This window comes from Notamacropus eugenii, chromosome 2 (genome assembly GCF_028372415.1).
Source record: "Notamacropus eugenii isolate mMacEug1 chromosome 2, mMacEug1.pri_v2, whole genome shotgun sequence".
Classification (NCBI taxonomy): domain Eukaryota; kingdom Metazoa; phylum Chordata; class Mammalia; order Diprotodontia; family Macropodidae; genus Notamacropus; species Notamacropus eugenii.
The window spans coordinates 26,369,479-26,383,184 of NC_092873.1; the positions used below are offsets into that span (position 1 = coordinate 26,369,479).

A 13,706-nucleotide genomic window follows, 5' to 3' on the forward strand; every position below is an offset into this window, starting at 1 on the left:
TGGGTTCATAAGCCATACACAATTGAAATCCAACACGTCAGCCATCTGCCATTAAACTTCAAGAAGAATTTGCTGAGTTTTCAAGCAGCACAGGTTTCCTAAATAAATCATTTAATGAATTTTGGTTTGAGGTTAAGACAGAATTCTCAACAATTTCTGAAATGGCCCCAAACATATTTCTGCCATTTTGCACTCTGTATTTATGTGAAGTGGAATTCTGAGCAGTAATGATCATATAACCAAAATACCAATCAACTCTGAAAAATGTTGCAGATGCTCTATCACACAGTATCATATATTCTTCCAAGATTTAATTCTTTATGTAGAGGTAAACAAGCACCTCCATCTCCATGTGTCAATTTACTTGTCTTTACTAAATGGTAAATTATATGTATACCAAAGAATTATTTTAAAATAAATTTCTTTATGATTTATCATCAGCAAATGTTTGATTTGTATACCTATTTTATATACTTCTATACGTGCGGTCATGTAAAAATGTCTTGAGAAAAAGGGGTTGAGAATGGAAAAAGTTTCAGAAGCCCTGGTCTAGACCCATGAATCTCTTTGGCAGGTTCAGATTCCTCCTTAATTGGGTCAAGAAGGGAATAGGGGGTGGGTGGAGAGGGAGGATGGGGGTGGGGCTGGGGAGTGAGGGGGTTGGGACACATGGGCCCTGGGCACAGAGGAAATACTTGTGTGTGTAGGCCTTGGATTCCACAAGCAGAACTAAAGTTCAGAATTAATATGGGAGTGGGGGTTGGGGGTGGGAAAGGCTGAATTCTCTTTGTAGTGAACATGCAAAGGCCTGATTAGATGGAACTACTTCCCAAGGGATAATGCCAGTGTTTAATGTAAGGTCTTTGGAAGATCCCCTGAAAGGGGCCTGGGCTCTGCCACTAACTCAGGACATGCCCTAGGAAGTGCCTTTCCTTCTGGAGCTCTCAGTTACCTCGTCAGCAAAATAGGGAGTGGGGCTAGCCCCTGAGCATCTCCATCTTTCTTACCCCCTCATATCTCTCTCTTCCCCCACCTCCTTCACTCCTCTTTGTCTCTTTCTGTCTTTGTCTCTCCTTTCATTTCTCTCTTTTCCCCCTCAATATCTTTCATTTTCTCTCTCCATGTCCCCCCCATCTCTCTCTGCCCTCTCTCTCTTTCTCTCTCTCTCTCTCTCTCTCTCTCTCTCTCTCTGCCCCCTCACCTCTTTCACTCCTCTCTCTTTCTGTCTCTGCTTCTGTCCCTCTCCTTACCATCCCCCCCTCCCCCCACCAACCCTGGCCCCCAGTGACATCATGAGATGGAAGAGACCAAAAGAAGACATGAAGACCTGCTGAGAGCAGAGACAGATGCAGGGCGAGTGGATGCTCCCCAAGGAAGGAGACACTTTGAGGACAAATTCGTATACAGATGGCCCTGGAGACATGACCCCAGGGGAAAAGCTGTCCCTCTAGGCTCCAGAGGAGCTTCCTCTCAGCCCATGCGGCTCACACCCTGCATTCTCTGTGTATTTGTGGGAGATCACATCTCAACTTCTGAGGGGTAATGTCTTGGACCAGCTGTTCCTCCTGTGTCACCTCCCTCAGTAAGCACCTTTGGAAGTGTGGAGGTGGGTGGCTGTGGTGCTAACCTCCCTTTTTAAAAGCAGCAGCTAGGTGGATTGAGGATGGGCCCTGGAGTCAGGAGTTCCAATTTGGTCTCAGACACTGACTAGCTGTGTGACCCTAGGCAAGTCACTTCACCCTATTTGCCTCCTCTGTCAAATGAACTGGAGAAGGAAATGCAAACCACTCCAGTATCTCTGCCAAAAAAATTCCAAATGAGGTCACATTCAGATACCACTAGTTAACAACAAACACAAAAATTGTTAATGGAAGGCATACTGATGCAGGCTCATGAGCCACAGTATTAGATGCCCAGACCCTCAAGGTTACCTTTAGGACCCTGAGAGGAGGAGAAGTGAGCAGCTGTCTTCTTAGAACCCCCCTTCATGTTACCTCAACATGGGGCTTGGGGAAATAGCCCCAAGTCTACACTCCCTCCTCCCAGGGTGGTGGTGTGGCTATGCTCTGTAAACCTCATACCAGTACAGAAATGAGATAGAGGAGGGGGAGGAGGGAAGGGGAGTGGAGGGAAAGGGGAGAGTCAGGCCTGAATCAGTCCTAGCCTGCCCACTGCCTCCACTGCCAGACTTGGCCCTCCAGGAGCAACATCTGGAAACCTGAGTTGGGCGAGGCTTAGGGGCCTGAAAACCTTTTTACCTGGGCTGACAGTCAAGAGGCCTGTCCTGGGTTTAAGGGCCTGAGGATCTTAGGTCTAGAGCTAGAGAGGACCATTGGGGTGATTGAGGCTAATCCCACGTTACAGAGGGGGAAACTGAGGCCCCACCAAAGGGCACGCAGCTGGTGAGTGGGCCATCTCAGGCTGGCCACAGATACTCTGCCTCCTACTCTGAGGCTCCCACGGCAACCTCATCGCCTCTCATGGCCCTGGTCAAGTCCTGTTGTCAGACAGAGGCCAAGGCTGCCAGCTTGGCTCCCTTCTCTTCTCTGATACCTCCTTCCCCCTCCCTTTTCCCAGCAGGGGCCTGGCTGGGTCCGGCTGGTGGCTCAGTTTGGCCCCATCGGTGCCACTCAGGCCTGTTTTGGGCACAAAGGGCCTGCTTCTTATGAGGAAGGCCATTGCACTGGGGCCTCCGGGGCTTGGCTGAGAATGTGTGCCCAGAGACAGCCCTGCCGCTTTCCAGCCTTGGTTCACAGGGCTCCTGCCAGGGTGGGGGACAGTCCTCTCCTGCCCATCCTAAGGAGAGGGAAGGGGCTTCGAGGGGGCATCTGGTCCCCTCCAGAAGAGCAGGTCTAGGTCAGCGTCAGTCCTGGTACCTTCAGCACCCTGGCCTGGCCCGTAAGACCCCCAGGCTTGTTGACTGACTGATAGAGCGTCCAGTGTGAGGGGCAGCTGCCAGGCTCTGCTCGTCCCCAGCCTCAGTTTACCCGTCTGTCAACTGGACCATGCGCTGGATGCCCCCGGGGGGATGGGAGGGAAGGGAGCGCCCCCAGCGCTTAGTTCTAGGGTTCCTTGTCCCTCGGGTCCCTGCCTCAGTCCCCGCCTCCCACGCCGGGCTGGGTGCTGCGCCCGACCGCCTGTCCTCGGGTCTGTCACTGCAGCTCTCCTCCAGCTTCCTCAGGTCCTCCGCGCCGCTCCCGCTCTGGCCGACAGAGGGCGCTGTGGCGCTGCATCGCCGCGGCCACGCCGCCAGGACTCCATTTCCCAGAAGCGCCTGAGGAGGCGGGGCGGGGGCGTTACGGCACGCGTGACGTCACGTCCGGCGGACCCGGGGCGGCGGCGGGGGGGCGCGCGCGCGAGCCCGGGAGTGTGAGCGTGTTTACTTCCGGTCGCCGCAGCCACTGCCGCGGCCGCCGCCGGAGGGAGACTGAGGCAGGCCGAGGCGGAGCAGGCCGAGGCGGCGGAGGAGAGCGAGGCCCGGCCGCCATGGACTGGCTCATGGGGTGAGTGCGGGCGCGGCGTGGAGGCAGGTGGGGGCCCGCGGGCGCCGAGGGGGTGTTTCTGCTGCCCCTGCTCCCGGCATTCAAGGCCGTGGAGCGACCGAGAGAGGTCAGGGCTGGAGGGGAGGGTGAGGGGCGTCGCTTGTCCAGGATGGAGAGCCGGACGTACGAGGCGCAGGGCACAGATCTTGGGGTGCTGTACTCTCCCTAGGCGGCCTGTGCCCAGGCTGGGTGGGGGGCGAGGAGCTCGGGGTGCGCGGGAGTGCGGCGTCGGCACGTGTCCCGAATAGCTCCTGGGGCCTTTCCCGACTCCGAGCCTTTGCCGCGTTTGCCGGCACTGCCTCCTCCCTCGCTCCCTCTCCCCCGGGTGCCGTGTCTTGCCTGTGTTCTGCTTGTCCTGGGAGTTCCTGGAGCGGGATGGGGAAGGGGTGTTGTCCTCATTGTAGCCCCCCTGCTCAGCTCTGTTTGTGGCCCATTGTGGTCTCCTTATACCTGATCCTTGACTGACTGGCTGATGATGGACATATGGGCTACACTGTGGGGGGCAGGGGTGCTTCTTTGGGGCCTCTGGGGTGCTGGATGCTGGAGCTGTTAGGCTTTGAGGAATTGTGTGATCACCCTTCCAGCAGGAGAGACTGCCCATTTGGGGAAACCTTTGGGGCCAGGATTGATTCAGGGGCACCTGGATCAGGGGCACCTGGGGCTAGGCCAAGAGATGAAGCCTCATTTCCTTGTGATCAGTTTGCTTGGTTGTCCTGTCTCTTGTGCCAGCAAAGGGGCAGTGCCTCTGGCAGTCTGAGGTGGGCAGCTTGCTGGCATCCACAAGAGACCACTTGATATGTCTGCTTCTATGGGGTCTTCAGTGCTTCTCCAAACTCCAGTCTGGGCAGGGGTTGGCTGAGAGAGAGAGGACTTTCAGGGCCAGGATGCCCAATGCTGTGTCTCTTGGGGGTCAAGATTCATGGCTGGGAGAGTTGGAAGGGATCCTAGTCTTTGCATGCCCCAGGCCCTCTGAGTGCCTCCAGAGATGGGTGTTGAGAGAGGAAAGGAACAAGGATAGTAACTGTAAAATTGGTGCTTTGTTATTCATTAACTTGGGCTTGGCCTTAAAGGGGAGAGGGGTGCGTGTTTGTGACTCTTCCCTGAAGTGTGCCTGTTAGTGATCCAGCACAGTGGAGCAGCTGTGTCTCTGTGCCCATGAATCCCAGATCTGCCTGTCTGGCTCAGCCTTTCAGCTGACCTCCTCTTTCATTTCCAGCTGGATGTCCAGTAGACACCTTAAACCTAACCTCTTTCTCTCTAAACCCTCCCCCTTTACCCTTCCTATTACTGTCAAAGGCAACACTATCCTCCCAGTCCTCTCCTAATCTCACAACCTAGGAGTCATCCTGGATCCCTCATATCCCTCCCTCATCTAAGCAGCTGTCAAGGCCTGTCAACTTCACTTCTGCAACATCTCTTATCCCTTCCCCCTCTGCAGCATCTCTTGTAGATTTCACTTCTGCTACATCTCTTGTCCATTTCATCTCTGCTACATCTCTTGTCCATTTCTCCTGTGCTACAACTCTTGTCCCTTTCCCCTCTGCACCATCTCTTGTCTATTTCACCTCTGCTACATCTCTTGTCCATTTCATTTCTGCTACATCCCTTGTCCATTTCCCCTGTGCTACAATTCTTGTCCCTTTCCCTCTGCAGCATCTCTTGTAGTTTTCACTTCTACAGCATTTCTTGTCCATTTCTCGTCTGCTGCATCTTTCACCTTTCCAATGCCCCATCTCTCACCTCTCCAATGCCCCCTTGTCTCCTATGACATATCATCCCACCTGGTACTGACCCTTATCACCTCATGCCTGGACTGTTACAGCAGCTGCAGGGTCTGCCTGCCTCAGTCTTTCCCCACTCCAGTCCATCTCAGCCATCTAAGTGGTTTTCTTAAAGTGTAGATCTGACTATGTCACCTCTTACTGTGACCTCCAGTGGCTCCCTGTCATCTCCAGTATCAGATAAAAAAAATCCTCTTGGGCATTCAGAGCCCTTTAAAGTTGGCACCTTCCTATGTGCCCCCCCACCCCCACCCCACCCCTCCACAATCCAGCAATCCTGGCCTCCTAGCTTTTCCACAAACAAGACATAGAGTACATGTTTAATAAATGCTATTGCTTGTCTTTGCCTACTACCTTTAAGGCATTGCTTTTGGTGCTGAGGGGAAAAAGCCAAAGCATCTAGTGCTGAGCATGCAGGGCACCACCCAGGCCCTTTCTGAAATGCAGCTTTGCCATTTGTGGCCACTCAGGAAAAGGGCGCACTGTGGTGTCCCAAACCCCCTTTTCCTCCTGTTGTCCCTTCCATTCTTGGGTCTGGTCTCTGGCAGCCTGAGTGCCTCTCTGCTGAGGAAGGCGAGGCAGCCTTATCATGCTCCTCCTGCTGCTTCTCAGGAAAGGGAGGGACCTACAGGAAGCCCAGACCTGTTGAGGCCTGGTGAGGGGGTGACGCTGCGTGGCGCTGGTCTGCTCTCTGTTCACACACATCTTCCCCTTTAGGCTTTTTGTTGGGAGTGTCCTCTGGTGTGTTCACTTGGTGTCTTCTGGGACAGTAGCTCCCATCTCTGTGGGTGGGAGGTGGCTGAAGGAGGAAGGGAGGCCCTGGGTCCTGTGGCTCTGGTCATAGGCCAGGGGACCAGTTCTTGGCACTGTGAAGTGACAGGGCAGCAGAGGTGGCCTTTGGGCCCCCAAGCCTCAGGACTTTGGCAAGGTAAAGCAGTTGCTTCATCTTCTTTTTAGGAAAGGAGAGTGACTGTTGTTGCCTCCCTATTGTTTCCATCTGGGCCCAGAGAAGCTGCCTGGGGGTCTTCCTCTGGGGCTCTCCTGAAGCAGGCTATGTTCTCTCTTCCATTGTGACTAAAGCCTCAGACGTGAATTTCTCTTACCTGACAACAGCCCTGGCATTTCCTTATGTCAAATCCTTTGGCTCTGTTTGATGGAGCTGAACGGGTGTCTGCTCTCCTCACCAGCCACTTCCCCCCCAAAACAACATAGGCTGAGAACACCAGAAATGAGGAGCTGAGGGGAAGGGCTCTCAAGACCCCCAGGGTTTGAATCAGATTCCTTTCTTCACTACATTCTGGATCCTTTATCCACTTCAATCAGGTCACCTTTATGAATTTATAGAATGCCTACTGTGTGCCAGGCACTGTGCTGAGCATGTTACCAATATGGTCTCATTTGTTCTTCACACCAGCCCTGGGAGGGAGGTGCTGGCATTCAACCCATTTCACAGATGAGGAACCTGAGGCAGACAGCAATGATATGGCTGGCCTGGGCTCAACCTGACTCTCTCCATGGGGCCCCCAGCTACTCCTGGCGGAGACCCTGTTCAGTGATGGTCCTGGGGAAACCTTGGCATTGTTATAGTATCAGTGGAGGCTGAAGGAGGATCTGGCCTTGGTGGACAACACAGACTGATGCTTTTCAAGCCCAGTCAGAGTCACAGAGCGAGGACCAGCCCCTGGAGGTAGATGCGGGCAGTAGTGCTCCCTGGTGGGCTCCCAAGGGAAGCCTGGCTTGGCTTCACACTCTGCTTCATCCTGAAGGGTAGAGATGCTTGCCAGTGTGCCCAGGGCTCTGCCCTGAGAGGGCCTTGGCCTTCTGCCAGGCCCAGTCTTTTGTCCTCTTACTGCCCCCTAGTGGGAGGCCAGACTGAGCCAAGGCCTTTTACCCTTGTGCTGAGGCATGATGGGGTGTGGGTAGCCAGGCCTTCAAGCAAAGGCTAGCGGAAAGCCCATGTCCTCACACAGATCTAGACCTGAGAAATTCAGGTTTCAGAGAGAGACAGACTTGTAACAAGACCTTGACTTGGAAAGGGGGTTCAGGTCGGGGATGTCCAAGACACAAGTTTTCTTCAGGCACAGCTGAGCTTGGGAGCCCCCTGGGCTTGTCTGGGTAGCCCTTGGTCTCCCCATTCTTGTTCTCAGAAGCAGTTATTGAGACTGTTCATGGAATCCTCAGGGACTGTCAGATCTGTCATACGTGATGGTGGCTCCAGGGTGTTGAACTCAACGCCCCAAGGCCCTGGTGTTTCCTTGTGTCAGATCCTTTCGCTCCATTTGATGGGGCTGAACAGGCGGCTGCTCTCACCAGCCACTTCCACCCCCAAAACAAGATAGACTGAGAACACTAGAAATGAGGAGCCGAGGGGAAGGGCCCAGCATGGGACTGCCCTTTGGCCTCCAGCACTGGCCAGTGCCTTCAAGACCCCCAGGGTTTGAATCAGATTCCTTCCCTCACCATCTTCTGGGTCCTTTATCCTCTTCAGTCAGGTCACCTTTATGAAGCACTTACTGTGTGCCAGGCCCTGTGCTTGGCCCTCATTCACTGGTGGGCCTGATCTCTGGCTGTGTGAGCTCTGTCTTACCAGAGCTGCCCTCAGAGAGATAAGGAAACTGCAGAAGTTTATTCTTGTAAGTACTCAACACTTGGGGGTGGGAACTCCTGGCTCCAGCATTCAAGGCTCCTAGTTGGCAGTACTGATATTGGGGGGCTCTCTGAGCTGAGCCCTGGAAACCCTATGATGGAGGCCAGGAGAAAGGCCAGTGGAAGTGGCAGCTGCAGGGAGGGAGCGTTGCTATGTTGTGGGTCCTTGGACCCTTGTCCCCTGAGGCACATGAGGTACCTGCGTCCCCTCCTCCTCCTACTGAGCTGGTCGGTTACTGGACGCTACCCGTTGTACCTGCATAGCTTCTCTGGCCCACACAGCCACAGTGGAGTGGACTAACCTAGAACATGCCCTAGCATCCTCCTCGGCCACCCTGGGGTGGGGGCCCCCATCACCTCCAGACTAGGATGTCCCCAGTCCTTTTCCTCCTCTCTGTCCTCTGGGTCAGTCTGCCTGGAGCCAACAAAACCATTTTCCAAAGCCAGGTCTGACTATGTGACTTCTCTCTCTGACCAACTTTCATGGCTTCCTTTGGCATTTGTGTGACTTGGTCCAGTGCCTTCACGGCCTTGCTGGACATGCTCCTTCCTCCTGCCCTCCATGATCCCATCGACCCTGCCTCTCCCATTGCCTCCCCACCCCGCTCCCCCCACTCCCCTGTCCTTTTGGGCTGCCTGTAGATACTTGTCTGTGTCCTTCCTGGAAGCTCCTGGGGGATTGGGATGGCTGTCTTTGGTGCTGGCACACACTAGGTGCTTAGTGGATACTCATTCATTGACTGACTGAGAGCCAGAAGGGGTCCTCTTGGTCACAGATGTGGTTTCCCAGTACTCCCCCTTCTGCTTCTGCTGCCTTGATCTGCCAGGAGAGTCCCGATCACATGCTTCTCTCCCTTCTGTTGGGTTTGTGTGGCTGGGAGTTTGTGGCCAAGTGGGGAGGGGGGCGCTTGGTTTGCACCTTGACCTGTCACTTCCTGTGTGGGGGACCTGAGCTCCCTGTAAAATGAGGAATGCCCTGGCAGGAGGCCTCAGGCCCTTCTCAGGTGCCTTCTCTTCTAAGTGGGGCTGATTACAGTCTTCTCACTCACAGACTCTGATGAGTCCCTGAGGAGCCATGCTTTGGTCCAGCTCCATGTTAGCCCTCATAGGACAAAGATAGAGGGAACCAGGGGGGCCTTTGGGGTGATGCATAGAAGGACAGAATATTGATGTGGAGACAGTACAGATTCTTATCACTAGACCAGCTGGTCCAGGCCCAGAGCCTCCCACCTGCCCAGGCAGGGGAGTCAGAGTTGGGGGCTCAGATGTTGGGGCTCATGTGGTCCATGTGTAGGGAAGATCAAGACAGACGTGGGCCTTCCCCCAACCTTGTGGGAGTGGGGGAAGCCAGAGAGTGGACACAGAAAACAGAAGGTGCTGACCACTGGGGCTGTCAGCCAAGCTTCGCCCAAACAGCCCCTGAGCTGTGAGATGTGGGAGAGCAGGAAGCAGCACGAAAAGCTAGGGCTGGCAGAAGCTGGTCAGCATCGAGACTCCCACCAAAGTGTGTGCACAGGATGGGGCTCCAGGAGGAGGGGGCATCTTTGGTTGTTCCTCCAGTGCCACCCCCACTGGGAAGGTCCCGCCCATGGCTGTTCCTCCGGTGCTGCCCCCCCTGGGAAAGTCCCACTTAGCAGCCTTGCCCACCCTGGCCAGTCACTCAGCAGGCTCAGAGGCCCAAGTGGGTAGCACAGTGCTCGGGCAAGGATGGAAGAGGACAGTGGCAGCAACAAGAACGAGCATAACACAAACACAGAGACAGCATAACATCGACCAGACCAAGAGCCGCATCACAAAACCATGATGAACCAAGCAGCAGTGGGCGACAAGGGATAAAGCGACAGTGGCTGCCGTGTGTCAGGAGCATTGAGGCTTCGAGGTCTCTTGAATCCTCACCAGAACCCCAGGGGGCAGCTGCTGCTAGTGTCCCCATTTTACAGAGAAGGAAACTGAGGCAGGCAGCGGCTGAAAGGATTCACCCAGGGTGTCAGAGACAGGATTCAGATCCATGACCTAGAATTCTTTCTGTTGTCCCCCCCTTCTTTTTATTTCGTGTTGTGTGATGCCCCAAGACAGTTAGTGACTGGTAGTAATGACACAGACCTCAGCAGCATCCCTTGGGGGCCATGTCTTGACTTGACCTTTTTGTCTGAGAGGTCAGGTAGATGAGGAACTGCACCAGAGGTGGAAGTAAGTGTTGATGTAGAACCCTGGGCTTGTCTCATGTGGTTTCTTAGTTCAGGGCACTTCCATAAGCATTTATTAAGCACTTACTGTGTAAATGTAGTTTAGCATGGGACAGATGGTCAGTGATCTTTTGGTGCAGGCTTCTCACTTTACAAATAGGGAAACCAATGCCCGGAAAGATGACGTGAGACTGGTCTCAGGGATCCTCATCTGGCTGGGCAGTGGCAGTGGCAGAGGTTCCCAGACACCCCTCGTCCACTTACGTTGCCCCTCTCTACCTCTCTCTTCCTCTTCTCTAGGGAGCCCAGGAGGGGTCTTCCTTCACATAGACTTTCATTTGTCTTTGGTCTTCAGTAGTAATAATTGTGGACAGAGAAGGGGGAAAGATGTTCTCTGATCAACAGTTTGAATGTGAAGCCACATACCCTGGGAGCAGAGGGAAGGTGGGCAGGAGCCACTGGTGCCTCTGAGGATTCCAGAACCCTCTGGGCAGTGTCCAGATGTCCCCGGATGAGTGGCTGAGCCCTCAGCCTGGGCTCCAGAAATGGAGGGGCTTGTGCTGATTGAGAAGTGTATCGTGGCAGCCAGAAATGACTTTAGGGAACCTAGGCTTGGCCATTGGGTCTGGGTATGCCCCTGGGGTCACTGCTGCCTTGTTCTGCTGTAATATCACCCGGATATCCAGAAAGACCTGAGCAGGCGGCTGGAAGCATGTTTTTCCTGACAAACTGATGCCAGGTCCCTGAAGCCTCTAATGACCAGCCCTGGACACCTCAAGAGACGTGGCTGGGGTGCTAGAATGAACTCTCTGAGGCTCCATCTCTCTCATGGGCTCACAGCTAATGAAGCCCATTCTACAAAGGCTGAGCTCAGCATGTCCTTGAGAACCAGCTGATAATCTCTGTGGGCCCAGAGCGTTGTCACATGCTGAGATGAGGCTGTCTCTGATCCAGAAAAATTCGGGACCAGTGGTTTTCTGGATACATTTGTGTTGATACCTCATACTTTCCCTTGGATCCCCCCCTCAGCTGTCCCAAATAACAAAGAATCTTTTTAAAAGACAGAAAAATAATTAGCAAAGCTTGTTAATGCATGTGAAAATCTAAAAACACACAGTAGGATCTGTAACAGACGTGACCACACCAGCTAGTCATCGCCTCCATTTCTCATGGCTGGGAACAGGCAAAGGTTCATGGGCCTCTCCTCTGGATCCTCCTGTGGGAGGGCCTGCAGAGGGGGAGTTTGGGCCACTATTTCTAAGACAAAAAGCAGGCATTTCGTCTTTCAGTGGATGGATGGAAGAACCTTACATGTCAAACAGTAATAGTAGGGCAGGGGCAGTGGGATGTCCTTGATCTCCTCTCAGAAGTCTGCCCTGGAGAGGAGGTGGCAGCAGTGATGGAGGCTGTGGTGGCAATGGTGGTGCTCGAAGAAGGCCCCTGGCCCTACAAGGTGAAACACCTGCATCTCCCAGTGTTGGCTGATGATGCACTGTGGGGCAGGAAGGCTTTACGCTCCTTTCTGGGTGATCCCAAGGAACACTGCTCAAGGGGGGACCCAGAGAGATGGCTGAGGAGGGCCAGGTCCTGACTGCTCCTTGCCCTGGTCCAGAAGGCGGTACCTGAGCCCAGAACATAGCAGGTCAGGTCTTGTACCCCAAGGTCCCACAGAGAGGTCAGGATGGTCCACAGCTCCCTTGGGGGTCCAGAGAATTAAAGGGAGAACGCAGATGCCCATTGTTTGGGGGGATTGGCAGATGGACATCATGGACTGTGACCGCACATCATGAAACCTCTGATAGGAAGGTTCTTGGGATGGCGCTCACAGCTAGCCTAAGAGAGTGCTTTAGGAGTATCCAGGGATGGGCAGCAGGGACAGGATGGGGAGGCCTGGGGAGTGAATTGCCCACTTTGTGTGGGCTTGCAAGGCTGTGGCAGCCCAAGGGCTGTCCTGCCAGAAGACAGGTTTCTGAGAGTCTGTCCTCTGCTCTTGACAGACAGACCCCCATGGCAGGGGGCAAGTTCGTTCCTGCCCTGTTGCTTAGGAAGGATGAAGGGGAGCTGAGGAGCCTCCCCAGGGCTTGGGGCCAGCTGAAGCGACAAGGAATGGTCAGCCCAGGAAGGGGAGGCTAAGGGAGGGATGTGCTTGTCTGAAGCTTGTGGAGAGGTTGTAGGCTTGGTTCACTTTGCCCCAAGGGCCTGGAGAGGAGCAAGGGGTCAGTGGAGGCCAGGTTTTTAGGCAGCTTTCGGTCTGGAAGTGGAGTGGCTGCCTTTGGGATCATCCAGGGGGCCTCTCCTCATTGGGATGTTGCCTCAGAGGTTCTGGGGTGCCTGGGTTGGATGGCGTCACTGCTGGGCTCTGACTGGTTCTGGAATGATGACATTTCAGAATTTGGATGAGCCTCTCTGATGGCCCTGGGAGGGAAGCACTTCTACTTGTATGTTCCCCATTTTATAGATGAGGTAACTGAGCCCAATAGAAGTGATGGGATATGGCCAGTTGTGCAGCTAGTGCATTTTCTGAGACAGGGAGCAAAGGCAGGTCTTCAGTCAGTCAGCAGGTGCTTAGTGAGCTCACGGGGTCCTAGCAGGCAGATGCTGTCATGAGCTCCTTTTACAGAAGAGGAAACTGAAGCAGACTTGAGAGGAGACTTGACTAGGCTCTCTCAGCCAATCAGTGATTCAGCATCCTGCTCTAGACCCTGTGGTTGTCCCTGGCACAAATAGGACTGCTCCCATTGTGCCCCCAGAGTCACCTGGACAACCGAGGTGGGTGGGGAGGGGCACAGCCCTTTTCTTCCACCCCCACGCCAGGGTCTTGGGCCATCAGGTGTCAGGGGGTAAGAGACCTGAGCTCGTAGCTGCCTGGTGACCTTCCTGGGACCATGTCAAGAAGGGGGTGCCTGGAGTCTCTCCCTTGGTAGGTTCACCACTCCCCCTGGGGCTGCCCCTTATCTTCTGGGCTTCTCTTCTTCCACTTCCTCTGGCCTTTGCCCTCAAACCCTGCTGATCCCTTTCTTTTGATGTCTCCCCATTTCCCTGTAGAATGAAGTATGGCCGTCTTCTCCTGGAGCATGAGGCCCTACACCGCATGGCCCCTGCTCTGCTCCCCAGCATCTGTCCTATGACCCTTGCAGGACCCTTCCTCTCCAGCATGCCCAGAGTAGCTTTGCTGCCCTGACCACACCCCTTGCCCTTCCCTCTGTCAGAACAGGGCAGAGCAGGCACCCTTCTGATCTGTCCCCCATCTCAACGCCCATTCCAGACTTCCCAATGACTGGAGTCCAGGGCGCCGACCTAGACTCCTCCTCTACTACTCACTGTGACTCACCCGCCAAATCTGAGCTATAACCAGGACCTCCTGACCATCTTGGGTAGCCAAAGGCACTAGCGGGCATGGACCCTGACTGGCTCTTGACTGTAAGATGGGGATGATCCCAGCCCCTTCCCCGGGGTAGTTGTGAGGATTCAAAGAGGTAACGATTAGCACAGGTCCTGGCTCAGAGTAGGGGCTGCAGGAGCACCCCCTTCTCTCCTCTAATACTGGCGCA

The 13,706-nt window shown here is 54.5% G+C and overlaps 1 protein-coding gene across 1 annotated transcript in view; it reads left to right on the forward strand.

Annotated features, from left to right (window-relative positions):
* The first annotated feature begins 3,313 nt into the window (after positions 1–3,313).
* The window catches only part of MOB2 (MOB kinase activator 2), a 93,836-nt gene continuing 83,443 nt past the window's right edge, over positions 3,314–13,706 (forward strand). Inside the window, exon 1 of the mRNA XM_072639512.1 lies at positions 3,314–3,503. Coding sequence (XP_072495613.1) covers positions 3,487–3,503 — 17 coding nt within the window. The 5' untranslated portion in view covers positions 3,314–3,486. The remainder of the gene's footprint in view (positions 3,504–13,706) is intronic.